The 27099-nt window shown below is 48.6% G+C and overlaps 2 protein-coding genes across 7 annotated transcripts; one reads left to right on the top strand and one right to left on the bottom strand.

Annotated features, from left to right (window-relative positions):
* Positions 1-5098: 5098 nt before the first annotated feature.
* Positions 5099-18994, bottom strand: REM1 (RRAD and GEM like GTPase 1). 2 transcript variants are annotated; one of them, XM_009437009.3, is made up of 5 exons: positions 18872-18994; positions 17450-17828; positions 16325-16407; positions 11768-11969; positions 9362-10097 (listed from the first exon to the last, which is right to left on the bottom strand). In XM_009437009.3, the coding sequence occupies exons 2-5, from the start codon at positions 17787-17789 to the stop codon at positions 9826-9828; spliced, it is 897 nt and encodes a 298-aa protein (XP_009435284.1). In that variant the 5' UTR covers positions 17790-17828; positions 18872-18994; the 3' UTR covers positions 9362-9825. The 2 variants fall into 2 exon arrangements, with proteins under 2 accessions (XP_054530362.1, XP_009435284.1); XM_054674387.1 differs by lacking the exons at positions 9362-10097; positions 18872-18994 and adding an exon at positions 5099-7222 and having other exon boundaries at positions 17450-17927.
* Positions 10097-25751, top strand: DEFB124 (defensin beta 124). 5 transcript variants are annotated; one of them, XM_016937629.2, is made up of 3 exons: positions 10097-10155; positions 21200-21282; positions 25548-25751. In XM_016937629.2, exons 2-3 carry the CDS (start codon positions 21225-21227, stop codon positions 25703-25705), a joined length of 216 nt encoding a protein of 71 aa, XP_016793118.1. In that variant the 5' UTR covers positions 10097-10155; positions 21200-21224; the 3' UTR covers positions 25706-25751. The 5 variants fall into 5 exon arrangements, with proteins under 5 accessions (XP_016793118.1, XP_016793116.1, XP_016793115.2 ...); XM_016937627.2 differs by lacking the exon at positions 10097-10155 and adding an exon at positions 17527-17608; XM_016937626.2 differs by lacking the exon at positions 10097-10155 and adding an exon at positions 18011-18116.
* The last annotated feature ends 1348 nt before the right edge of the window (positions 25752-27099 follow it).

The following is a 27099-nucleotide window of genomic DNA, read 5'->3' as shown; positions in this document are numbered from 1 at the left end:
GCCTTGTGGAATGCCATGCCACCCTTGGACAGCCTGCTTGCGGACTTCATTTATATAAGAGAGAAGTGCCCTTCTATCTGTTTCTATCACGGCTATTTTGGATTTGCAGTGGAATTCGGTCTTAATGCATATGGCTATAATCCCACTTACGTGAAAAAAGGAAACAAACCCATACATGCATATCAGATGGATGATTTAGACTTTGGCACAGAAATCCCCGTAATGTTTTTTTTTTTTTGAGCCAGAGTCTCACTCTATTGCCCAGGTTGGAGTGCAGTGGTGTGATCTTGGCTCACTGCAACCTCTGCTTCCTGGGTTCAAGCAATTCTCCCATCTCAGCCTCCCAAGTAGCTGGGACTACAGGTGTGCACCACCACGCCTGGCTGATTTTTGTATTTTTAGTTGAGACGGGGTTTCGCCATGTTGGTCAGGCTGGTCTCAAACTCCTGACCTCAGGTGATCCACCCACCTCAGCCTCCCAAAATGCTGGGATTACAGGCGTGAGCCACTGTGCCCGGCCCAGAAATCCTTCAAGAAAATTTGCATAACAGTAAGTCTAGAAATGGGGAAGCACCAAGGTTGGTGTTCAGAGGCTTGACTTCATCAGCAAGGGTTCAGGTACTCCCCATCTTTCTGCCTTGTCATCCTCTGACTAGATCCCATCATAATTGCAAGATGGTGTCTACAGTTCCAGGTATTACATTCATACACTCCAGGGACCTGTCAAAGAAAAGGGACTGGTCTCTTCCTGCTGCAGCTCTTTTATTTATTTATTTATTTATTTATTTATTTATTTATTTATTAAGTTCTTTTCTAAGAGCAAAGAAGCTTTTCCTAGAAACCTCCAGTTAACTTTTCATCACACTTCATTGGCCATAGCTGGACTGTAGGTCCCCCTTTAATCTCTGGCGTAAAGCAATCAGGATTTATTCTTGATTCCATAGATAAGAGGAGAACAACAGAGCAAAATTGCAATTCTGATAGGGTGGAAGAAAGAAAAGTGACCAATTATTTTCTACAATGTATATGTAAGTGGAATGAAAAATATCCAGGATATATCCCAAACTGTTAATGGTGAGTACCTCCAGGGAGCGCAGTGGGACTGGGAAGAGGATGGAAGGAGTTCTCTGGCAAATACTGAAGTTGCCTATCTGACATCCTTCACCCACTTCTCCCTCGTTCATAGAAGCCGTCTTGTTTGGGGTAGCAAGAGGCAAAGGGAAATTTCTGGTAGAACAATTTCCTGCTTGATAAAAATAAAACCTATTCTGAACTTTTCCCTTTTATTTTATTTTATTTTTTTTAGAGACAGGGTCTTCCTCTGTCGCCCAGGCTGGAGTGCAGTGGTGCGATCACGGCTCACTGTAACCTTGACCTCGAGGGCTCAGGGGATCCTCCCACCTCAGCCTCCCAAGTAGCTGGGACTACAGGTGTGGCCACTACATCTGGCTAATTCTTGTAATTTTTGTAGAGATGGGGTTTCACTGTGCTGCCCAGGCTGGTCTTGAATTCCTGGGGTCAAGAGATCCACTGGTGTTGGCCTCTCAAAGTGAACGGATCACAGACAAGAGCCACTGTACCTGGCCCAAGCTGTTTTTTTTGTTTGTTTGTTTTTTTTGTTTGATGGAGTCTCGCTCTGTTGCCCAGGCTGGAGTGCAGTGGCACAATCTCAACTTACTGCAACCTCTGCCTCCCGAGTTCAAGCAATTCTCCTGCCTCAGCTTCCTGAGTAGCTGGGATTACAGGCGCCTGCCACCATGCCTGGCTAATTTTTTGTATTTTTAGTAGAGACTGAGTTTCACCATGCTGGCCAGGCTGGTCTCGAACTCCTGACCTGAAGTGGTCCACCCATGTCGGCCTCCCAAAGTGCTGGGATTACAGGTGTCAACCACCGTGCCCAGGCACCAGGGTTTAAAAAAAAAATCACAATTAGGCCAGGTGCGGTGGCTCATGCCTGTAATCCCAGCACTTTGGGAGGCTGAGGCGGGTGGATCACGAGGTCAGGAGATTGAGACCATCCTGGCTAACACGGTGAAACCCCGTCTCTACTAAAAATACAAAAAAAAAAAAAAAAAAAAATAGCCGGGCGTGGTGGCGGGTGCCTGTAGTCCCAGCTGCTTGGGAGGCTGAGACAGGAGAATAGTGTGAACCCGGGAGGCAGAGCTTGCAGTGAGTCGAGATCACGCCACTGCACTACAGCCTGGGCAACAGAGTGAGACACCGTCTCAAAAAAAAAAAAATAGCCGGGCACGGTGACAGGTGTCTGTAATCTCAGCTACTCGGGAGGCTGAGGCAGGAGAATCTCTTGAATCCGGGGGGCAGAGGTTGCAGTGAGCCAAGATCGCGCCACTGTACTCCAGCCTGGGTGACAGAGTGAGACTCCATCTCAAAAAACAAACAAACAAAAAAACACAAAATGACAATCAGCAATAATTATTTAAGAATTAGGGCTGGGTGGCCAGGCGCGGTGGCTCATGCCTGTAATCCCAGCACTTTGGGAGGCCGAGGTGAGCAGATCACCTGAGGTCGGGAGTTCGAGACCAGCCTGATCAACATGGAGAAACCCCATCTCTAATAAAAATACAAAAAATTAGCTGGGTGTGGTGGTGCATGCTTGTAGTTCCAGCTACTCGGGAGGCTGAGGTAGGAAAATCGCTTGAACCTGGGAGGTGGAGGTTGCTGTAAGCTGAGATCGCGCCATTGCACTCCAGCCTGGGCAACAAGAACGAATCTCCGTCTCAAAAAAAAAAAAAAAAAAAAAAGAATTAGGGCTGGGTGAAGTGGCTCACACTTGTAATCCCAGCACTTTGGGAAGCCAAGACGGGAGGATCATTTGTGTCCAGGAGTTTGAAGCCAGCCCGAGCAACATAGAGAGACCCTGACTGTACAAAAAAAGAAAAAAAAAATTAGCTGTGCCTGGTGGTGCATGCCTGTGGCCCAGCTACTTGGAGGCTGAGGCAGGAGGATCCCCTGAGCCTGGGAGGTTGAGGCTGCAGTGAGCTGTGATCGCATCACTGCACTCTAGCCTGGGGCAATAGAGTGAGACCCTGTCTCAAAACAAAAGGATTGGGATACTTCACATAAAGATCTGGCTTTCTGCCTTTCTTAGAAAAACTGACATGCGGTATCTGGCAACACTGGGTTCATATTCCAACAGTAGTCACAGGCAGCTTAGTTCGCATCCTCCTTTTAGGCAAGGCAGCTGATTCCAGTTTGCCACAGACTTGATGCTCCCTAATGTCCTCTACCCAGTTGACTTCACTGACTTATATTATTGGTCTGACTCTGTGAGCATTTGAGTTAGTGAATCCTGGTTTCAGTTTTGGAATTAATGTGTGTGCATGTGTATGTGTGTATGTAAGACTCAAAAATTGCTTTCCAGACAATCTTTTTTTTTTTGGAAACATTGTCTTGCTCTGTTGCTCAGGCTGGAGTGCAGTGGTGCAATCTTGGCTCATTGCAACCTCCGCTTCCTTGGTTCAAGGGATTCTCCTGCCTCAGCCTCCCAAGTAGCTAGGATTACAGGCCCGCACCACCGTGTCTCGCTATTTTTTTTTTTTTTTTGTATTTTTAGTAGAGACAGGATTTCACCATGTTGGCCAGGCAGGTCTTGAACTCCTGACCTGAGGTGATCTGCCCACTTTGGCCTCCCAAAGTTTCATTCCAGACAATTCTGTGAAAAGGCATCTATCCTCATTCACAGAGTTGGGTAGACCCTGAAGTGGACTGGATTTGGAATGGTCACACTCACTCTGGACTGTTTTGTAAGACTGGAAAAGCTAAGAGCATGCACCCTTGACTGCCTGACTAGAGCACTTGGGGTGTTAACCCAGCTCTAGCTTTTCTTCTTGGTGTGGTCATGTTGTACTTTATGCAAACCCTGATTAACCTAAGCCACTGATTAGTTTGAAGGTGGCCATGTAACCAGATTCTGGCCAGTGAGAAATGAAGGACATTTGCTAGAGGGCTCTGGAAGAGTTTCCTTGCTGATGAAAGGGACATGCTGAGGAAGAGACAACCTTTTTGCTTTGCCTGGACCTTGTCATGTCCACGTTTGATGCCTGAAACTGGGGTGGCCATATTGGGACCCTAAGGGTAGCTATCCCAGGGCAAGCTGAGACACAGAAGATGGCAGAGTGGAAAGATGGAAAGAGGAACTCTCATATATGTGCTCAAAGAGGCACATGCAATGTTCATAGTGCATTATTTATAGCAGAAAAAAAGCCCATCAAGAGGAAGAAAAGATAAATAAATCTTATATGTTCATACAGTGGAATATTGTGCAGTGATGAAAAAGAATAGTTACAGATTTCAACACAAGGAATCTCATAAATATAATGTTGAATGTGAAAAATAATAAAGCTGAAGGATACATATAGTATGATGTTTAAAAGCATCCAATACTTTGCCTTAGCAAAATATATCTGTGGGAAAAAGTATAAAGTAATGCATGGAAATGCATTACAATTTATTGAGTGCTTACTGAGTGCAAAGCATCATGCTAACAAATAGCCAACCTGATTGAATTCTCACATCGACCCTTAGTGAGAAATACCTTTTTTTTTTTTTTTTTGAGACAGAGTCTTGGTCTGTTGCCCAGGCTGGAGTGCAGGGGCATGATCTCGGCTCACTGCAACCTCTGCCTCCAGGATTCAAGTGATTCTCCTGCCTCAGCCTCCTGAGCAGCTGGGAACACAGGCACGTGCCACCATGCCCAGCTAACTTTTTTTGTATTTTTAATGGAGATGGAGTTTCAACATGTTGGCCAGCTTGTCTTGAACTCCTGACCTCAGGTGATCCGCCCACCTCGGCCTCCCAAAGTGCTGGGATTAGAGTCATGAGCCACTGTGCCTGGCCAAGAAATACTATTAATATCCCCACTTTCCAGATGAGAAAACTGAGGCCTAGAGAGGGGAAGTAAATTACCAATGGCATATAGTGGTTCTTTCTTAAGTACTAAAAACTTCATTTAATCCTATGGGATAAGAATTATCACCTCTCATTTCAAAATGAAGGAAAGGAGAACCCAGCTCACACAGAGATCAAGTGCTTGAGGTGGGATTAAACACAGGTTTCTTCTAGTTCCAAAGCCTGTGCTTTTCCACCAATAAATTGTCACATCCACAATGGATGGGAATATAAGCCACAACACACACACACACATACACACACACCTTAGCCTTGAACTTGAACCATATGGAACTGGGTAAAACCACACACATTGCTGCACCCAGAGCTCCCATCCCATCATTCGTATTATTTTTAACTGAACCCTGAACTGAACAGAAGGGAACAGTGCTCAAATTGAAACTGAACTTGTATATTTTTTCAAGCTGTTGAACTACAATATTTAAATATTCTGGAGACACAGACAATTACATAGAGAATTCTATGCTAACCCCTTCACTCTGTATATTTTGATTTGCCTAAGGTCATATGGTCATGACAGACCGGAGGGATTCTTAATCATTACAAAGCAGTTGTAGGTGAATTTTTCACTACTTCTAACCCTCTTTTACCCTCCCCTTCCCTTTGTGGCCAGGGCAGGGACTTGGAAGTTCCTGTACCCACCAGCTGTGATCCTCTCTACATTCTCTACCTTCCTTCAGAGCCCACATCCTTGTCCATGTTTGTTGAATGAAGAAAGGAGAGAGCGGGCCCTATGAGATGTGTATTTCCCATCTCCAAGGACAGGGAGCTCCAGCCTGAACCTGATTTCTCGGGGGTCCCTGAGCAGAAGCTTCATGCCTGGGGTGAGAAATTGGAACTTTCCACCAAGGCCAGTGATCCTCAGTATTCGAGCAGCCTGGCTGGGTGTCTTGGGATCCAGGTGGCCTTTGTCTCATCTGGACCAGGCCAGCACAGTTTGTGGCCCTCCCCCACAGCAAGAGGAGGGACTCTGAGGAGGCTTGGGGGCCCCTGGGGAGAAATCCATCTTCCCAGAGCTTTATCATTTTTTCCATAACAGTATCCTCCCTTCAAGGTGGAAAGTCCCAGCTGGCAGCTGAGGATGCTGTCAATGCGCTTTTGTTCTCTATCTTGCCCCTAGCTCAGGCAGCAGGGCTGGAGACAAAGACACCTTCCTTTTTATACCAGCCTGTTCCAGGCTTGCTGTACAGACAAATGGTGTAACACACACCACCTCTTAATGCTGTGAGCTAGATCTCCCTGGTTTGAATTCTGGTTCTGCTACTTGCTAACTGTGCAATCTTGGTGGGGTACTGCACTTCTCTGTGCTACAAGTTTCTCCATCTGAAAACTGGGGTGGTGATAATAGGATCGGTGTTTCAGGATTTAATGATTAATGTATGAAAAACACTTAGGACAGCACCTGAAGCACCTGGTACATAGTAAGAGTGATCTAACTGCTTGCTGTTTATTACATAACTTTGGGGTTGGACAACTCGTCTCCTCTCTCTGAGTCTCAGTTTCCCTAATTGTACAACTAAGATGGCAGTTCCTGCCTGCCTCTCGACCATTGATCTGGCCCTTTCTTGCTGTGTAGCCTTGGAGAGATTCTTGGGTTCTCTTAGCCTCTGTGTTCTCATCTATTAAACAGTACCTATTAAGTAGAGGGTTGTGGTGGTGAGGACATGAGAAAATGTGTACCCAGCATGTAGCATGGGGCCCAACACTAACACAGAGAAACAGTTAAAACAAAGTTAGCTATTTTTTTTTTGGTTTTGTTTTTATGGATGAGAAAGTACTTTTTAAACTATAATAGGCTGAGGAAGAGTGTGGTTTTCTTACATGCTTTCCATTCCTTGTTCACAGACACCTAGAATCAGAGAGGACAGGATTGGAAGGGCCACTTTACAGGTAATGGATAATGAATTAATGGATATCTATTAATGGATAATGAATTAATTCATTCAACAAATATTTACTGAGCACCTATTATGAGCCAGGCACTGTTGTAGGTGCTGGGATCAGAGCAGCACTGAGGGCCCTTCCCTCAAGGAGCTTTCATTCCTGTGGGGCAGACAGACAAAAACATGTGAATACATATGCCAGGCAGAGACTCATAAGCAGGTCTTCACAGTCTCAGAATATCTTACCTTTAACAAATCCTGGTTTCTGCAAGGCCTTAAGATATGATAGCAGGGTGGGACCCAGTGGCTTATGCCTGAAATCTCAGCACCTTGGGATGTTGAGGTGGGAGCATCTCTTGAGCTCAGGAGTTTGAGACCATCATGGGCAACACAGCAAAACTTTGTCTCCTCTAAAAATAAAATAAAAAAAAATTAGCTGGGCATAATGGCATGTGCCTGTAGTCCCAGCTACTTGGGGTGCTGAGGTGGGAGGATGGCTTGAGCCTGGGAGGTGGAGGCTGCAGCGAGCTGTGATCACGCCACTGCATTCCAGCCTGGGCAACAGAGTGAGACCCTGTTTTTTTTTTTTTTTTTTTTTTTTTTTTTTTAAAGAAGATATGCTAGCGGGAGCCCACATTTATTGAATCTTCTTAGACACGGAAAGTGTCTTAAGCATTTTACACAACTTGAATCATTTAATCCTCACATCGACCCTAAAGGAAAGAATTGTCATGAATCCTGTTTTATAGATGGAGAAACTAAGGCATGGAGAGATGGAGGGGAGCGGGGTTTGAACACACACCCCCTGGTTCAGGGCAGTGCCCTCAATCACCCTGCCATCTTGCCGTGCTGGCTGCATAACTCTCCTTCCCTCAACACCTCCCACCTTCCCATCTTGGTCTGCACCAGTTCTTTCTTCCCTCCCCCTTTCCTCCCTTATCCCATTCTCAAGTATTTCTTCCACATTCTGAGTAGCCTGGGGTAAGCTCTCTCTCTCTCTCTCTGTCTCTCTCTCTCTCTCCCTCTCTCTCTCTGTCTGTCTCTCTCTCTCTCGCCCTCAGTTTTCCTATCTGAGGATGGGGGATTGGACTGGATTATCTTCAGGTCCTTCCCTGACCACTCTAATTTTCAGCCCTTATCAGTTTGTGATTCTTTTATTTGCTGATTTGTTTTCTAGTCTGCCAGCCCACCCTACTGTGAGCTACCGAGCAGTGAGCTCCCTCTTTCTGTTCACCACATCTCCCCAGAGCCTGGCACTGTGCCCGGCACTTAGTAGGCCCTCAATAAATACTTGTAGATGAAGAAAGGAGGGGATGAGGGCGATTGTACTCAGTTTTCTAAAGCCAGCTCCTGCACTGTCTCCCTGGCCCCTCTTCTTTTCTCAGCTCTTCCCCCTCCCCACTTCCCTCCCGCCCTCTCACCTCCCAGGGCCCACTCCGGCCCTCCATCCGGCCTGCATTTTTCCGGGTTTGATATCATTTTTTCCACTCTCCCGGCTGCTGCCGGCCGCCTCTGCCAACTTTCCACAGCTAGAGCCCCTCCCCCTGACCGCAGGCGGGAGACAGCTTGGGGTGGGGGAAGACGTCCTTCTTTTCCCTTCCCCAGGCTGGGGTTGGGGTGTGGGAGTGAGTGCCATCCATCCCCGTTGGAAGGCTGGGGTGCGGGGATTCGCGGCTGGAGGACGCTGCTGGCTGGCTGGCGGGTGCTGCGGTCTTTCTCTGCACCGCGTCCCCGGGGGCTGGGGCGTCTGGGATAGTTGGGGGAAGGGATGTCCGGCGTCAGGGACACGATGGTCCAAACGGTTTGCGTCTTGTTTTCTTCTCAAAGCAGTGACACCCCTTCCCTTCGGGCTGGAAACTCCTGACCTGATCCCCAACACCCAGCCCTGACCCCAGCCAGGCTGGACGCCTCACCACCTCCTTCCTCCCGCACAGCCAAAGGGAGACCCAGGAGGAGGCTGGGCCCAGGGGGGTAATCCTCCCTGGCTGGGTGACTCTGGCATGCTCACCTCCCCTCTCTAGGCTTGTTTCTGCCTTCGGGAAATGAGTGAGTTGGATTAAACTGGGGTCCATCCCGGGGATTAATGCATTGAGTTTCATAGAGCTCCTGCCCCAACCTCCTTTAAATTGGATGCGAAATTATGTTTTTAAATTCGTTTTGCCAAGATTCTATAGGGTTTTGTATCATCTTTAAAGTGGACAATGGATATGTTGGTCACTAGAGTCTGACAAGCCTGGGCTGGAATCCCGGCAACTTCGCGTATAGCAGCTGTATGATCTTGGGTGAGCCTTCGGTGTCCTCTGCCTCAGTTTACTAATGAGCAAAATGGGGTTAATCGGAAACCCTTCTCCCAGGTGTTGGGAGGATTAATTGTTGTGACAGCTTAGTACACAGCTCCCAACAAACGCCAGCAATTCTATTGCCAGGATGAGTACTGAGGTCCTTCCAGACATGTGAATCTAGAACGTAAAACATGGGTTAATGAGAAAGTAGCTGGTCACGGAACTGTGGTTGTGATCCACTGTTGAGAGAAGGGCCTGAGCACAAAATTGGTCCAAGTACTTTATTGATGCGCCCTGACGCCCAGGCCAGCAGGCCAGACCAGTCTACAGTCAAGTGCAGATGGGAGGGCAGTAGGTGGAGACGCCTGGAAGAGCCGAGATGGAGAGGTCTGGGCATTCAGATGCGACATCCTTCTGGTCTGGTTTATTGTGAGGGTTTCTGAGGGTTGGCCAGAGCCCAGGGACAAGGAAGATTTTTTTACAAAAAGACACCCACCACGTAAAAAACTACTTTGTGCCCAGCTTGGGGCTTCGGCCCCATCGTCTGTCTGTCCATCGCTTTCCCGGGATCCCCCAGGCTGGGATCTGGAGGATGCTCAGGCCATCAGGGCAGCAGGCAAGCAAGACCCATGATGCAGACTCCAGGTAAAGGCGCCTTTGCCCCGCAGTGGCGTCCCTGGAGCCCAGAATGCACCTCAGTGACCCGCCAACTCTCAGAAGGGCGGGGGGCTTCAGAGCACGGCCAGATTGTGGCAGGACTTGGAGCGGGCCTTGAGTGCCCGGCGGCGTGCGCTGCGGGCTGTCAGGCGTGCCAGGAAGCGACGAGCGCGCTGGGCTAGGCTGGCCGGCCGTCTGGGTGCTGGGGGTTCCTTGGCCGCACTGTCCCGGCGGCGCAAGCGCAGCTGGCGCACCACGCCCTCGAAGAGCTCGGCCACATTGTGCTGCAGCGTGGCGGATGTCTCGATGAATTTACAGTCGAACACCACAGCGCAGGCGCGGCCCTCTGAGGGGGCGGGGCCCGGCGAGGAGGGGTGGAGCCATAACGGAAGGCGGAGAAAAAGGTAGGAAGAGATGTGTTTAGTCTCGATTGGAAGCAATTTTTCCTGTGCTCATGCCTGGTGCTGCTGTCTGGGGACTCAGATAAATCAGACTGGTCTTTGAGGGAAGACAGAGAGGCTGGGGTCACGGAGGGGTCAGATTATTGAATGCCAGGTAAAGGGTCTAATTTGCTGTGGATCGGAATTACCTGGAGGAGCTTGTTTAAATGCAGATTCCTGGACCCCCCCTCAGAGTTTCTGATTCTGTAGGTTTGGGTTGAGGTCTGGAAATCTGTGCTTTAACAAAATCTCCTGGGGCTTATGTTGCAGTTTTTTTTTTTTTTTTGGATGTCTGTTCACAAAGCATAGGGTCTTCCACCTCCAGGAGCCACTGAGCCCGAGTTCTAGTCCTCAGGGGCTGGTGACTGTGAAACTAGCTTTTTCCTTTCTGGGTCTCAGTTTACACATTTTTTAGATTTTACTCTGTGAGTAAGACCATTGAAAAATTGTTATGGGCCCTATCTGATACGTCAAACTTATTAAAATAGTCCCCATCCCATTGTAAATACAAGCCATATATGACGTTTAAAGTTTTGGTTTGTAGTTGCTGGTTGACAAAATATGTTTTGCAGACAATTAAAGCTTTGCGAAATTTGAATTTCTAATTTTTTTCACTGTATTTTGGAGCCAATAATGGTTCTTTTCAGTTCTCAAATGTAAGCCCTTGAAAAGCCTGTAGGCACTGGGCCTATCATCCTGGTGGATAAAGTGTCTCTGATTAAGGGGCTAGGGGAGCCATAGAGGAAATTATTATTATTATTTTTTTGAGACAGAGTCTCATTCTGTCACCCAGGCTGGAGTGCAGTGGCGTGGTCTTGGCTCACTGAAACCTCTGCCTCCTGGGTTTAAGTGATTCTCATGCATCAGCTGCCCAAGTAGCTGGGATTACTGGTGTGCACCACCATGCCCGGCTAATTTTTATATTTTTAGTAGAGATGGGGTTTCACCATGTTGGCCAGGTTGGTCTTGAACTCCTGACCTCAAGTGATCCACTTGCCTCAGTCTTCCAAAGTGCTGGGATTACAGGCGTGAGCCACTGGGCCTGGCCAGAATTTTTTTTTAAAAAAGAGTTAAAATTATTTTTTATTTTTTTTGTAGAGAGAAGGTCTTGCTGTGTTGCCAAAGCTGGTCTCAAACTCCTGGGCTCAAGCAAGTCCTCCCACCTTGGCCTCCCAAAGTGCTAGGATTATAGTTGTGAGCCACCATGCCCCACCACATACAGGAATTTTTAAGAAGTGCAAATTCAACTCTGGTCTTGGAAAATTCTGGCAGGTGGCAAGGAGGAATAATTGAGAAGCAGGAGGACTGGCGAAGGTGGAGATGCCAGGATAGCACAGAGACTGTGGGCAGAGAGGGAAGGGAATGTGGGATTAATGGAGGTGGCCTGACAGTATTTGGGGACTGGTTTGGGGGTGATGAGTGGGAGGCAAGAATGGTTCCTAGCTTGCAGGCTTAGGCAAGCGGCTGCAGGGTAGGGGCAGCTTGGCAGGGACAGTCACTGAGATGAAGAGCGCTGGAGGAGCAGCCATGACAGTGGGGCCCAGGTGAAGAGGAGGGGGTGGGATGGAGGGCTCACCTTCCACAGAGACTTCTCGGCAGCGGGCCAAGTCCGCCTTGTTGCCCACGAGGATGATGGGCACATGGTCTGCCTGATGTGTGCGCCGCAGCTGGATGCGGAGCTCAGAGGCACTCTCAAAGCTGCCTCGGTCTGCGATGGAGTATACGATGACATAGGCACTGCCCCCCTGCAGGCATGACTCCTGGCTCCAGCTTTTATCCTGCAGGAGAGGGACCCAAGGCCCATCCTCAGAGGGTATCTAGGCCCTGGCTGAGGAAGGTGGAGCTGGGATGGTCTAATGGGTGGGATGCAGCTTGAGGTTTATAGTTTGGACAGGTGTGGGGGACAACTTCTGCTATAATTCCCTGTGTCACCTTGGGAAAATTGGTGATTCTTTCTGAGCCTCAGTTTCTCTGCTTAAAAATTTAGGCTAATAACACTGCCTCACAGAATTCTCTCACTCACTGATACTTTTGCAGGCTGGGTAGTGCAGGCAAAATTTACTTGGTTCCTGTTCCTGCTAAAGAGGGTTCTCTCTTGACCTGTTTAGCTCTTTTGTCTTGTTTCTGAGGAGGGTTTAGTCTTGCCATATGGTTCTTTATGCCTGGTGAAATCCAGAATGAAGAGAAAAAAGAGAGAAAAGTGAGGACAGGAGGCTGACTTTAGAGGGAAGGCATTTTTCAGGACAGTTTTGAAGATGGAGGTGAAGGAACAACTGTAAAGTGTAAGTTCACAAGGGGATGAGACAGTCAAGGGGCACTTTAAGAAGTGGAGTCCTTTCAAGTTGTTTGACCAAGAAAAAGAAAGAACTGCAATGCTTTTGATATTTCGGATGGTGAACTTTTGTTAGGGACAGCCCTCCAAGACTGGACTACCTGGGTAGTAACCTTATAAGTGTTGAATAAGACATGGTTTCTGCCCTCCAAAAGCTCATGGTCTGGAAGAGAGCTTATGGAAATGGGAGTTATAGTGTAGTGTGAAAGTACCAGTAAGAGACATGTGTAAGTGGCTGGAGGAGTGGGGTGGGGAGGCCAGAACAACCCCACCTGGCAGAGTGTGCGAGGGCTTCACAGGGGACTGGCGAATGGGGTTAGGAAGGAGGGGGAGGCCAAGCAGGAGAGAAGAGATTCCAGACAAAGGGAACAGTCAGAGCTAAGGCCTGAAGTGAGAAAGACTGTGTGTGGTTGTGAGGTAGTGAAGAAGCCAGAAATTTTCTTGCATTTTTCTTTTTTTTGAGATGGAGTCCTACTCTGTCTCCCAGGCTGGAGTGCAGTGGCATGATCTTGGCTTACTGCAACCTCCACCTCCCAGGTTCAAGTGATTCTCCTGCCTCGGCTTCCTGAGTAGCTGGGATGACAGGCACCTGCCACAACGCCCAGCTAATTTTTGTGTTTTTGGTAGAGACGGGGTTTCAGGATATTGGCCAGGCTGGTCTCAAACCCTGACCTCAGGTGATCCACCCACCTCGGCCTCCCAAAGTGCTGGGATTACAGGCATGAGCCACCGTGCTCGGCCAGAAGCCAGAAATTTTCTGATAACCAAATGGGAATTTGGCGATGAATAGGAAAGCATCAGATTCACGGTCAATGTCATTGTCAAAGTGGGGTAAGTTCTCAACAGCCATATTGATCATTTCCCAGGCCAAATAACCTTAGGGTGAGTCAGACAGATGTGGGTTCTCAACCTTGAGTATGGACAGGTTTCTTCCTTTGGGTCTTAGTTTTCCCCATCTCTAGAATGAGAAAGTGAGTCTTGACCATTCATTCATTCATTGCACAAATATTTTTGGAGGATTTGCTGTATGTCAAGATCACAAAAGCCAGTTGGTGTATGGATTTGTTGGTATGAACTCATTGGGAGTGTGATTAAAAATATAGATTCTCAGCTGGGCATGGTGGCTTATGCTTGTAATCCCAGCACTTTGGGAGGCTGAGGTGGGCAGATCACCTGAGGTCAGGAGTTCGAGACCAGCCTGGCTAACGTGGTGAAACCCTGTCTCTACTAAAAATACAAAAATAGCTGGGCGTGGTGGTGGGTGCCTGTAGTCCCAGCTACTCGGGAGGCTGAGGCAGAAGAATAGCTTGAACCTGGGAGGCGGAGGTTGCAGTGAGCTGAGATCACGACACTGCACTCCAGCCTAGGTGACAGGGCGAGACTCCATCTCAAAAAAAGAAAAGAAATAAAAGAATAAGAAGCTCTAAAAGTGGGGCTGTAGTATGTATGTATGTATGTATGTATGTATGTATCTGTCTGTCTATCTATCTATCTATCTATCTATCTATCTATCTATCTTTATTGAGATGGAGTCTCGCTCTGTTGCCCAGGCTGAGGGTGAGGGCCAGGGTGAGGCCTGATAATTTGATTTTTATTATTTATTTATTTATTTTTTTTGAGACAGAGTTTTGCTCTTGTTGCCTAGGCTGGAGTGCAATGGCATGATCTCTGCTCACTGCAACCTCCGCCTCCCAGGTTCAAGTGATTCTCCTGCCTTAGCCTCCTGAGTAGCTGGGATTACAGGCATGTACCACCACACCTGGCTAATTTTGTATTTTTAGTAGAGATGGGGTTTCTCCATGTTGGTCAGGCTGGTCTCAAACTCCTGACCTCAGGTGATCTGCCCACCTCGGCCTCCCAAAGTGCTGGGATTACAGACATGAGCCAACGCGCCCAGCCAATAATTTGATTTTTAATACACTCCAAGTGGTCCTGATGGTCAGCCAACCTGGTACACTAAGGTCCTAAGGCCCATCCAATTCTGTCAGATTCAGCCTCTCTGATATCAGAGTACCATGTAGCGCACAGATGGAACGGATGGATACTTATTTCAATGATGCTGCTACTGCTTGGACCCTCTTTGAGACCTCTCTTCACAGTCACCGATCAGGGAAACTGGTTCAGTTTCCTAATTTTGCTGGTTGCGAAAATAAAAGGCCAGAAAAGAGGAGAAAATGTTCTCAAGGCGAAAGCAAGCTGGGTGTGGAGTTCCAGCTCCCGCCTTCTAGTCTAGTATCCTTTCTCCCCTGTCTCCTGAGTGGGACTCCCAGTCTGATCACCCATCTTAACTTGCTGGACACTGCCCCATAGCATTCTCAGCTGCATATGAAAAGTAGACCCTCTAACCAGCCTGTGAGGTCCACGAAGCCAGAGGGCCTGCAGACAGGCAGGCCTTATTCATCTCTGTGTCTCCAAGGTCCTGGTCCATGATAGACACCCAGCAAGTATTTCTGAATGAATGAATGAGCAAATGACTGAAACCTCAGCTGAAGATTCAGAAGGTGATGCTCTTGAGGGGGAGGACAGTCATAAGACGAGGACTCTTATGCAGTCCTAATGCATAAGAATACAGCCTCGGCCGGGCATGGTGGCTCATGCCTGTAATCCCAGCACTTTGGGAGGCCGAGGCAGGTGGATCACCTGAGGTCAGGAGTTCAAGACTATCCTGACCAACATGATGAAACCCGGTCTCTACTAAAAATACAAAAATTAGCTGGGCGTGGTGACAGGTGCCTGTAATCCTAGCTACTTGGGAGGCTGAGGCAGGAGAATTGCTTGAACCTGGGAGGCGGAGGTTGCAGTAAGCCAAGATGGCGCCACTGCACTCCAGCCTGGGCAACAAGAGTGAAACTCTGTCTAAAAAAAAAAAAAAAAAAAAAAAAAAGATCTACAAAGATTTTGTAGATCTGGGTTTGGATCTTACTTGCTATTTGAGAGCTTTGGACACATTATTATTATTATTTAACCGCTCTGGTCTTTGGTTTCCTCATCAGTAGAATGGGAATCAGAAGACTCACCATTTAGTTTTTGAGCAGCCTATCCCCTAGAGAGATGGGATCCCAGGTGATTTTAGATCCTTCTCTTTGCTTAGGTGTTTTTCCTCAGAGTTCTACAATGAGCATGTATTACCCATGTAGCAAAAGAAAAGAAAACACAAACAAGATAAAATCATAATAGGGACATATTCCTGCCTACTGCTGTCTTCCTGCCCTGATTTCCTTTTTCTCTAGCTACCAAGTCATAATTACTAAGAGTTATCATTTACAATTCTTCACCCCTATTCAGCAGTTTTTCATGCTTTAAACTGGGCTTACCTCTGAAATTGCATAAGAACTTTAAAAAACTAGCTGATGAGGAAGGCAGGAATGGTTAACCCATTTATCAGATGAGAAAACTGAAGCTCGGAGTGGCTAAGTCAATTGCACAAAACTACACAACTAGTAAGAAAAAGAAAGGGGGTTCAGCCTTAGGTATTTTGGGGCCAAATCCAGCGTTCCTTCTGTACAATGTGGGTGGGAGGGGTGGGACGAGGGTGGAAATAATGATGGGGAGATCTGCAGGGGGAGAAGTACATTCTGAGATGGCTGCTAGGAGGGGATTGTGGAGTGAGAGAAGGGGTCAGGGTCATAAGGGTCTTCTGTTTGGGATTGGAAAGACTGCTTAGGAGCTGTGGGTTTTGGGGGAGGGTGCTGAGGATGGCCGTTGCTCACACCTGATCTGTAGTGTCCCAGGAGGGGACAGGAAGGAGTCTAGTATTAGGCTCAGCACCCCTCTCCCCAAATTCTGCTTGCAGTGCCATACCAGTTTCTCGGCCTCCCAGGTGTCCACGACCACCAGTGTGGTGTCTTCTCCATCCACCGTGAGGGTCCTCTCATATACATCTTCTGCAACCGAGGGAAGAGCTGGATCTCAGGGAGGACGGGCAAGCCTGAGAGAGTGTGGTGTTCCCTACCCCCCATTTCTGGTCATATCGCCCCCTCCACTTGTCCTCGGAAACGCTTATCACACTTGTTTGATGCCTGTCTCCTCTGGTAGGAACCCATGTCTCCCCAGCTGCCATAGTACCTGGCACATAGTAGGTGCCAGAAAGATTTGATTGATTGAATGAAGGTGGGGTGGTGGGGTTAAAGTTGGGCTAGGAATTCTCCCAGGCCTGCTCTGTCTCTGACTTAGTGCGTGCTTCAGGCAGGTCATGTTATCCTCTCTTGACCTCAGTCTCCCTATCTGTAACACATATGTGTTCTCACTCGGAGAGAGAAGTCAAGACTAGAGAGGAGTCTGGCTAGATGTCCCTACCTTTTCTCTGCATTTAATCAACCCCCTTCCCCCACTCACCCTATGTCCTTTTGGCCAGTCCTTCAGGGGCCTACCTTCATCTCTTCTATCTTCCCTGTACCCCATCATCCTGGGGCCCCCGACACTCTCAGCTCACAGCAGTTCTTGGGAATAAAGCGACCCAGGGCCCAGAACTTGGGGTCTCGGAGTCTCCCTTCTGCAAAGGATCTTAGTTTTGCTGTAGATCATGGTGCCCATGGATGGGTGTCTATGGGACTGGGAGAATCTAAGAGTCAGAGGAGTCAGGGAGGGGAGTTTCTGACCTTGGTGGAAGTACACCATTTCTTGACATGGAATTCAGAATTGCCACCCGCATGACATGGAAATGAATCATATACTTCTCATTCATGGGAAGTTGGCAAAATTCTTGTTCTATTCAAGAATTTCCCTCCCCTTGACCATTGTGCAGGCTGTGCCCTGTACAACTTTGGAGGGCGGGGGGGCATCGTGCATGTCATAGTCTAAGTGAATGATGCCCCTTAGAGTTGAACAGTGCATGACTTGTACAACTGTTCTTGGCAGCCCTGTGTCCCTGGTGACAGGGCTTTCGCTCCTTTGGCCACAACCCAGCCCAGCCCATATGGCCCCTACCTCCCAGCTGTTCATGGAGGTCCCTCTCTTGCTTCCCTGCAAAGAGGCTGGCCAAGCTGGTCTTCCCCACTCCAGGATCTCCAAGTAGCACCACACGGTAGAGAGCCTCCCAGGAGCCTTCAGAGTCGCTGGATTCAGAAGACCAATCATCTGGGGCAGGTGAAGGTTTCTGGGTGGGAGGGTTGAGGGAGGCTGATTGGCCCAGCCGGGGATGCTGGGATTGAGTGGAAGGCACTGTGCTCAGGCGGCCAGGCTGGCGGCCCCGTGGGGACAGGGGCAGTGGGGTGCTGGCTCGCCGGTGCAGAGGGGTCTTTGCTTCCTGCTCGGTGTTGAGTGTCATCTTTGGTGGGGGAGGGGTTTGCTTCTTCCTTCTTTCCTTCTGAAAGAAGGGGGAATTGGCTGTCAGCCAATTGCTTTGAGCTGCTTCTTTCTATAGTGTCCTGATGAGCTGCTGTATGGCTTCTTCCAGATCACCCTCTTGTTCAGATGGGAGTAGGAGGTGCCTCAGCTTCTTGGGGCAGAAAGTCCCTAGGTTTTCTGGCCTCAGGCTCTGCGTAAACCTGGATCTGGATGGAAGGAGTGAGTGTGCAGGCTGTGAACACACAGACATGCACACCCAGAGGCCATTCCCTTGTCTTAAGGATGATCTACTCCTGATGACAGACAGGCAGGTGGAGGGGCAGTACTAAGGTGGGATGTCCTCACGTGCACACTCCCCATTCCGTGTACACGGACCTGCCCTTCCCACAGAACATGAGGCCCTGGCTCTGAAAGACATCTGAATTGTCCCCCTCCTCCCCTTCCCCACCGCTCTCTTTCTACAGCTTCTGGGTTGGGAGTGCAGTTTCAGGTCTCCCCTAAGGGTAGGGGCTACTTAACTTTCGATGCCCAATTTCACGGGGTCTGAGGAGGAAGAGGCAGGAGGGCGGGTTGGCACTCCAGAAGCGCGAGGGGGGTATGGGGGTAACCCGACTGTAACCCGAGTGCCCTAGTGCCATGGGAACCGCGTGTCTGACCCGCCCCCTGTGTGAAAAATTCAGGAGCGGCTGGCGCTACGGCCTCCAACTGCTTTTGGGGACGGGAGCTGCCGCCGGTCAGGCCCCAGGTTAGGTGACAGGACAGGGTCCTGGCAGGGGGACGGGGAGGGCAGACCACAGGGCCCGGGAACGCTGTGCCATTCCTGGAGTCTGGGTCCGAGCTTTCTCAGCCGGCATCCCGGGTGTGAATCCCCCATCCTGGGGTTGGAGGGGTCTTTGTCCAGGGCTATCCAGCCCTCCGGGTCCCAGGTCTGAAGACCCTCACCCTAGGGACGCGGTTTCGAAGCCCCCCTATTCCTGCCAACGCTGCCGAATCCCCCCTCAATCGCCTGGCGAACTCTGCTCCAACTTGAGCAAGTTGGCGGCGCGTAGCGCAGGGCTTTACCTCGGCGTGGGAGGGGTCCAGGGTCCCTCGCAGCTCCAGCGGCTGGATGCTCCAGGCTGTACCACCCGCCTCCGTGAGCAGCCCCTCAGGCCAGTTCCCCTCCCCTCGCCGCCTCGGCCGGGGGAGGAGCCGCGACCCCGCCCCATCCAGCCCCGCCCCATTAGGGCAGCCCCGGGGTCCCCGCCCCAAGGCCCTGGCCGCTCAGTGACTTTTCTGAAAGTGCAGAGCTCAGCTGACCCGCTTCTGCCAGCCCTACGCACCGGGTGAGGGTGGCAGACGAGAAAGGAAGGATGGGGGCTCTGGATTCCTGGGTCTGGAGCTCCATCTGCGTCCACATCTGTCCACTCCATCAAGGGGATGCACTAACATATTAGCCCCCAGAAAAACCACTTGGGGAACTTGCTAAATTTTCAGGTCCCACCTTCCAAGAAAGGCGGATTCCACGGTGCTGGGAGAGGGGTTCGGGAATCTGCGTTTTAAACAAGTGCCCCAAGTGATCCTGATGCAGGCGGTTCACTGACCTCACTTTAAGAAACTCTGCTCTGGATGAAGAATTAATTTTGGGAGGTGGCTTGGAGGAAGAGAGAGCTCAGGAAGTCTGCACTGAAGAATTATGAAAATCTTATTTTGGCATCATTCATTCATTCACCAACTGAGGCTTAGCTGGGCCTGGGCCTGAGGTCTCTGCCACTCTGTCTACTGTTTCTATTACTCATGGCTGAAAAAAAAATGCTCCCAGGTATGGAGGAGGAGGAAAGAGATTGCTGGTGACATCGGCCATCCAAGGGGCCAGGATCCAGACTCTTTGACTGGGGTGCCTCCCTTTAGGTCTTGAGAAATTGGGGTGTGTCTGTGTGTGGAGCCCATGGAGACCAGGCTGCACCTGTGGGTGGGGCTCATTGTCATGGCTGAGGGGATTCAGGTGTTCAGCTTGGAATAACTCCCACAGCAGCTGAACAGACTGGCTCAGCCCCCACAGGTCTTGGAGCTGATACAGAACCCCCTCATGCCTGGCTTCCTTCCATGGCTTGGCCCTCTAAGCTTACCTTTCTAACTTGCAAGATGGGCCATGAGTGGTGCAGCACCCTTCATTGTCTGGGAGTGAGGTGACTTGGCTTTTCCATCTCTGCAGCACAATTGCTGTGTGACCTTAGGCAAGTCAACTTCCCTCTTTGGGTTTCAGTTTCTTTATTTAAAACTATAATCTGAACAGCTTACACTCTTGCTAAAAAACTTTTGGTTGTCTATAATACAAAAGTCTGAACTTGGCATTCAAGCCCCATCATATTCTCTGCAGAATCATTTCAACCTCTCCTCCCAGGAAAACCCTTGCTTGGCTCATGCCCTACTCTTCTAGGCACATTCTGTTCTTTCTGCCCGGGATACCTTTTCCCCTACTCATCTTTCATGATGCAACTTAGATTCCTGTGTACCAGACACTGTTCTAAGCTCTGCACGGATATTATCTCAGGGGTTCTCAAACTTTGGCAGTGTGTTAGAATCACTTGGAGGGCTTGTTAAGCCACATTTTGCCGGGACCCACCCATACTCTCATCTATGACTAGTGATCTAACAAATGACCAGAGAGCTAACTTGTGACCAGTGTTAGTGAATCTGTGGTCTAACTTGTAACCAGTGGTCTAACCTGTGACCCATGGGCTGCTCTGTGACCTGTGGCCTTCCTCTGCTTAGGAAGAGGTGAATTCAGTAGGTTTGGGGTAGGGCTAAAGAACTGGCATTTCTAACAAGTCCCAGGTGTTGCTGCTGCTTGCTGGGGGAACCATACTATAGGAGCCACTGTATTACTTCATTTAGTCCCCTAAATGAGATGGGTAGCTATTACTCTCTATGACATGGGTACTATTACTCTTCCCATTTTAGAGTAGGCCTGCATACATGCTGTTCACTTGGCCTTGTAAGGGATGCTTGTCATCATTTCATAGACAACAGCCTGAGGCTCAGAGAGGTTAAATGACTTGTCTGATGTCTCACAGCAGTTAGCGGGAGATGCGGGGGATTGAACTAGGTCTCTCTTAAGCCAAGATTTTTTCCACTCTCTTAGGTGGGGAAGATGTCTAGTTTCTGACCCTAGACATTGCCTCAGAAAATTCTACCCCCAGCTTCCGAGCTCAACAGGCTCCGGAGGGTGTGGCTGACCAGTTCCCACATAGCTGGCTGAAATCCCAAGCAGCCTGGGGACCACATGGCCTCATACTCCCACTTAGGCCTGCTGCCCACAGCACTGCCTTCATCTGCAGCTCAATAAAGCCTGGGCTGGAAGCAGCGAGGCTCAGCCTGCTCGGGTCTTTCCTCTTGTGCTCTCTCCAGCAGCCTCCCCAGGAGCCCCGTGGCCATGACACAGCTGCTTCTGTTCCTTGTGGCTCTCCTGGTTCTGGGTCATGTGCCATCAGGTAACAACATCGTGTGCATGTGTGTGTGTGTGTGCACATGTGTGCTTGTAAAAATGAAGACTAGACTCTCAGGTCCTGGAGGACAGAGGGGCCTCTATCAGCATTTAAGTTCTGGCCCCACCACTGACTTGGTGGGCAACTTAGAGCAAGTTGCTAAATCAGCCTGCACCTCAGTTTCCTAATCTATAAAATGGGATTCTCTCAATAAATATTCATTTATGTTATGATGGTTGTGAAATCATAACAGTGAAAGACATGTAGCAGTGAAAGAAAAGAAGGTCCTTGCTTTCATGCAGCTGACACTTTAGTTGGTGGAGATAGAAAATAAGTGGATAAACATATGTTGGGTGGTGATAAGTGCTGAGAAGAGGAAAGGCAAGGGAAGGGGTTAGAGTGGTGTGTGCATGGAGGGGGTGGGGATGGGAAGGCTGATGAGGATGGACAGAGAAGGTCTCTGATAAGATTTGTTTCTTTTTCTACTTTTTGAGATGGAGTTTCATTCTTGTTGCTCATGCAATGGCATGATCTCAGCTCACTGCAACCTCTGCCTCCCGGGTTCAAGCGATTCTCCTGCCTCAGCCTCCCGAGTAGCTGGGATTACAGGCATGTGCCACCATGCCTGGCTAATTTTTGTATTTTTAGTAGAGACGGGGTTTCACCATGTTGGTCAGGCTGGTCTAGATCTCCTGACCTCAGGTGATTGACCCACCCCAGCCTCCCAAATTGCTAGGATTACAGACATGAGCCACCATGCCCGGCCTAGAGTTTTTTCTTTTTAAAAACTTTTTATTTTGGAAAATTTCACATATACATGAAAGTAGAGAGAATAACATAAATAAACAAGGTGAGTTTTAAACATTTTTATTATGGGAAAATTTAAACTTATGCAGAAATACAGAATACTGTAACAGCATGAGTTTTTAAAAGATACTTCTTTGATTTTTAAATTTTTGTAGAGATGGGGCCTCACTATGTTGCTCAGGCTGGTCTCAAACTCTTGGCCTCAAGCAATCCTCCAGCTTTGGCCTCCCAAAATGCTGGGATTACAGGCATGAGCCCAGCCAGAAACTTTGGTATTTAGGAAAATTTCAACCAGAAATAAGAAATAAATAGTATAAAGAACCCTGGCCGGGCGCGGTGGCTCACGCCTGTAATCCCAGCACTTTGGGAGGCCGAGGCGGGTGGATCATGAGGTCAAGAGATGGAGACCATCCTGGCCAACATGGTGAAACCCCATCTCTACTAAAAATACAAAAAATTAGTTGGGCGTGGTGGTGGGCGCCTGTAGTCCCAGCTACTCAGGAGGCTGAGGCAGGAGAATCAGTTGAACCCGGGAGGCGGAGGTTGCAGTGAGCCGTGATTGCGCCACTGCTCTCCAGCCTGGCAACAGAGTGAGACTCTGTCTTAAAAAAAAAAAATAGAAAAAGAAAAAAAAAAGAGCCCCTATTACCCATCACTCAACCTCAACAATTACCAATTTGAACCAATCCTGTTTTGTTATTCACTTCCCTCTCCATTCCCGTGAATTATTTTGAAGTAAATTCCAGCGATCTTATTTTATATAAAGTGGGTTTGAATAGAGGTCTGAATAAGGTGAAAATACGAGGAAAGATCGTTCCAGGTAGAGGGAGCATCAAGGGCCAAGGCCCTGAGGCAGGGTGATGGATGGGTTTGAACAGCAGCAAGGAGGTTGGTGTGGCTGGGGGAGGGAGCACAAAGGAAATTGGTGGGAGACAGAGTCAAAGATATGAGGAAGAGAGTGCAGATCATGCAGGAGAAAGGAACTGCTGCTGGATATTGGAGTGATTGGGAAGTTCAAATGCGGTCATGTGCTAAGAGTATTTCTTGGCTGGGTGTGGTGGTTCATACCTGTAAATCCTAGCACTTTGGGAGGCCAAGGCAAGAGGATCACTTGAGCCCAGGACTTCGAGACCAGCATGGGCAACATAGGGAGACCCCATCTCTACAAAAAACAAAAAGATTAGTTGGGTATAGTGGTGTGCACCTGTAGTCCTAGCTATTTAGGAGGCTGAGGTGGAAGGATTGCTTGAGCCTAGGAATTAGAGGCTACATTGAGCCGAGATTGCACTACTGCACTCCAGCCTGGGCAACAAAGTGAGATCCTGTCTCAAAAAAAAAAAATTATTATAGAAAGTGTCCTCACCTGGGAGCTAGGGTCTCGGGTTCCGGTTCCAGACCCACCACTTAGTGGCTATGGGAGCTTGGGCAAGTTCATTCCTCTCTTTACTGGTGAATGAGAGGATTTACCTAGAATGGGTCCTGGTTGTCCCAGCAATCTAAGCTGTCATGCTGATAATCTTGCCTCCTATTTATTGAACATTTACTACGTGCCAGGCACTGTGCTAAAGTGATCCTTTAACTGTGCTCTGAAGGAGAGTTGTACAGATGAGGAACTGAGGCCAAGGTCACTCAATGGGAAATGACTGAGCTGGGATTTGGACCCAGGAGGTCTGAGCTGGGTTCACACCACACTGTTAACGATTATACTACACACCGTCTTCAGAGGGTGGATTCTTTGCCTCATGGAGATTTTGAGGCCAGCACTGTATCATTCTAAGATTCTCTACCTTAGTAAGAGGGAAGTGTGGACTGCTCGGCAGGGTTGAATAAAACCTGTGATTATGCCTAAGGCATCATTTGAGGATTACATGGGATGTGTTTTAATCCAGAGAGATGCAGGGAAGCCTTTCCCCTCCACCTCCCACTCAGTGCTATTTCTTCTGGCCTGCTTGTTCTCTGCTAGTCTGAGGTTGTATGTCCAGAAATGTCATTTAACAGTCAAGCTTGTCTATGTGGTCCTAGTCTCCCCTCACTTCCCACATGCATTCTAACTGGCCATCACAGTACCCTCATCATTTCCAGTGTGGCAGTTACCACAGAATCTATTTCTTGTATTTATATGCTTGTTTTTAAACTGTCTTCCTTGACGCTGGAAGCTCCTTGAGGGCAGGGACCATGGCTGTATTGTTCATTGTACTACTTCTAGTGCTCCGTGTTTATTGAGTGAATAAATGAAGGACAGGCTCCATCCCATGTTGTGACCAAAGACCCTTGGAGGGAGCAAAGGACGTGTTCCCCCAAAGCCTTGCCTTTTCCATTGCCCATGTTTGGAAATTCCTTCACTAAAACCTAACATTAAACAAGTCCCTATGTGTCAGGGGCAGTTTATGTAATGGGTGTGGACTCTGAAGCCAGATTGCTTGGGTTTGAGTCCAAATTCTGCTCCTCAATGGTGGTATGACCTCGGATAAGGTCATATATATATATATATATATATATATATATATATATATATATATATTCTTTTTGAGATGGAGTCTTAGTTTGTCGCCAAGGCTGCAGTGCAGTGGCACGAACTTGGCTCACTGCAGCCTCCGCCTTCCGGGTTCAAGCGATTCTTCTGTCTCAGCCCCCCGAGTGGCTGGGATTACAGGTGCCCGCCACCAGGCCCGGCTAATTTTTATATTTCTAGTAGAGATGGGGTTTTGCCATGTTGGCCAGGCTGGTCTCGAACTCCTGACCCCAGGTGGTCCACCCGCCTCAGCCTCCCAAAGTGCTGAGATTACAGGCGTGAGCCACTGTGCCCATCTGGATAAGGTTATTAACCTCACTGAGCCTCAGTTTCCTTACCTGTATAGCAGGGATTGTAATAAGACTAACTATAATCGTATAGCACTGTTATGAAAAGTGCTTATGTGTACCTGGTGTGTGGCTTTACCTGGACAAGAAATCAGTTTCTGTTTATTTATTTGAGATGGAGTCTCCCTCTGTTGCCCAGTCTGGAGTGCAGTGGCACAATCTCAGCTCACTGCAATCTCCTCCCTCTGGGTTCAAGTGATTCTCCTGCCTCAGTCTCCCGTGTAGCTGGGATTAAAGGCACCTGCCACCACACCCGGCTAATTTTTGTATTTTTGGTAGAGAAAGGGTTTTGTCATGTTGGCCAGGCTGGTCTCAAACTCCTGACCTCAGGTGATCTGCCTGCCTCAGCCTCCCAAAGTGCTGGGATTACAGGCGTGAGCCACCGCGCCTGGCCTTAGTCTCTAATTTGTAACTAATGGTCTAACCTATGACATGTGGTCTAACCTAACTTGTAATCAGTACTCTTATCTGTGACTAGTGATCTAACAGATGACCAGAGAGCTAACTTGTGACCAGTGTTAGTGAATCTGTGGCCTAACTTGTGACCAGTGGTCTAACCTGTGACCTGTGGGCTGCTCTGTGACCTGTGGTTTTCCTCTGTTTAGGGAGAAGTGAATTCAAACGGTGCTGGAAGGGTCAAGGGGCCTGCCGAACTTACTGCACAAGGCAAGAAACTTACATGCACCTGTGCCCGGATGCGTCCCTGTGCTGTCTCTCCTATGCATTGAAACCTCCACCGGTCCCCAAGCATGAATATGAGTAGCTGGTTCCTGCTGTCCAATAAAACACAGGTTGCCAGTTGTCTCTTCTTTCTGCTTGCTCGCCTGTGCTCCTCTCCCCACCACGGGTGGGGGATAGGTCTAGGATGTGGGAGAAATGGTCTGTGGAGGGAGGTGAGGGACCTGAGGAGAGTGGGCGCTACTGACCATTGTAAATGGTTCCAGTCCTGGCCATGTCACTTTCTCTGTCCAACTCCGGAAAAATTACTGAACCTCTGAAAGTCTCCTCAACCACAAAATGGGAATAATTATAATATCAGGAGATTAGCACTTTATAGAAGAAATACAAGAAGAAAGGTAGAGTTAATAATAACAAGAGTTAATCATATAGTTGATAATAACAGTGAATAATTATAGTAGAGTCAATAATAAGCTTCTGGAATTCAGAATGAGACGGCACGTTTGGCTTGAGAGGCAGGCCCCACTGAGCGTGAAAGGGTTTTCCTATGTTCCTTTATAGGGTATCCTAACGACTTAGGGCTGAAGCCAAGACCAACAGACTAGATACTTTTCTGAAAATTAAACCGCCATTTTCACACATGAACTGCCATTTTCCTCCCAGTGTTCAAACAGACCCTCATCTAAGCATACATCCAACTTCCTAAGTCATTAGGATACACCCAACAAGCCGAAGAGACCAGCTGATTCTAGGGTGGAAGAGTCCCCAAAATACCTCACAGATGAGGCCCGCAAGCCCAGAGAGGGAAAGTGACTTGTTGAAGGCCATACAGTTCCCGAGTGACAGGTCAAGGAATGGAGCCACACGCTGGTAGGACAGGACAGTGTGATGGGGAAATTTTGGGAGGAAGGGAGTCCCCTGACACTGGAGATGTGCAAGGTGAGCCTGGTGGCTCTGGGATGCTAGAGAAGGAAGTTACCTGGATAGGTGCTCAGAAGTGCTTTTTCGGAGGACAGGTTCTACTCAAGCCAAACCAATCATTGAATGGTTGAGATGATGATATATAAGTATCCTTTAGAAAGTACCAATTGCTTTATTCATACCACCTCATTGAATTCCCACAGTTACATATTATTATCTCCTTCCTTCTTTCCTTCCTTCCTTCCTTCCTTCCTTCCTTCCTTCCTTCCTTCCTTCCTTCCTTCCTTCCTCCCTCCCTCCCTCCCTCCCTCCCTCTCTCTCTCTCTCCTCATTTCTTTTTTAACACAGGTCCTCACTCTGTTGCCCAGGCTGGAACACAGTGGAGATCGTATAGCTCACTGCAGCCTCACACTTCTGGGCTCAAGCAATCTGCCTCAGCCTCCGAGGAACTAGGACTATAAGTGTATGCTGCCATACCTGGCTAATATGTTTTTGATTTGTTTGTTTGTTTTGTAGAGATGGGGTCTTGCTAAAAACAAAAACAAAAAACAAAAAACA

This window comes from Pan troglodytes, chromosome 21, assembly GCF_028858775.2.
Source record: "Pan troglodytes isolate AG18354 chromosome 21, NHGRI_mPanTro3-v2.0_pri, whole genome shotgun sequence".
Classification (NCBI taxonomy): domain Eukaryota; kingdom Metazoa; phylum Chordata; class Mammalia; order Primates; family Hominidae; genus Pan; species Pan troglodytes.
Note: the sequence above shows the minus strand (reverse complement) of the source record. Positions and strands in the feature narration are given on the sequence as shown.

Bases quoted from the DNA above. Each gene is read 5' to 3' on its own strand.
- DEFB124 (XM_016937626.2), top strand. From the start codon at position 18,058: ATGCACACCCAGAGGCCATTCCCTTGTCTTAAGGATGATCTACTCCTG. The intron at 18,117-21,199 runs GCAGGTGGAGGG...TGCTCTCTCCAG, and splicing joins CTACTCCTGATGACAGACAG to CAGCCTCCCCAGGAGCCCCG. The intron at 21,283-25,547 runs GTAACAACATCG...TCCTCTGTTTAG, and splicing joins TCTGGGTCATGTGCCATCAG to GGAGAAGTGAATTCAAACGG.
- REM1 (XM_009437009.3), bottom strand. From the start codon at position 17,789: ATGACACTCAACACCGAGCAGGAAGCAAAGACCCCTCTGCACCGGCGA. The intron at 11,970-16,324 runs GTATGGCACTGC...CCTCTCCTGCAG, and splicing joins CCTGGGAGGCCGAGAAACTG to GATAAAAGCTGGAGCCAGGA. The intron at 10,098-11,767 runs GTGAGCCCTCCA...CCGCCCCCTCAG, and splicing joins CCGAGAAGTCTCTGTGGAAG to AGGGCCGCGCCTGCGCTGTG.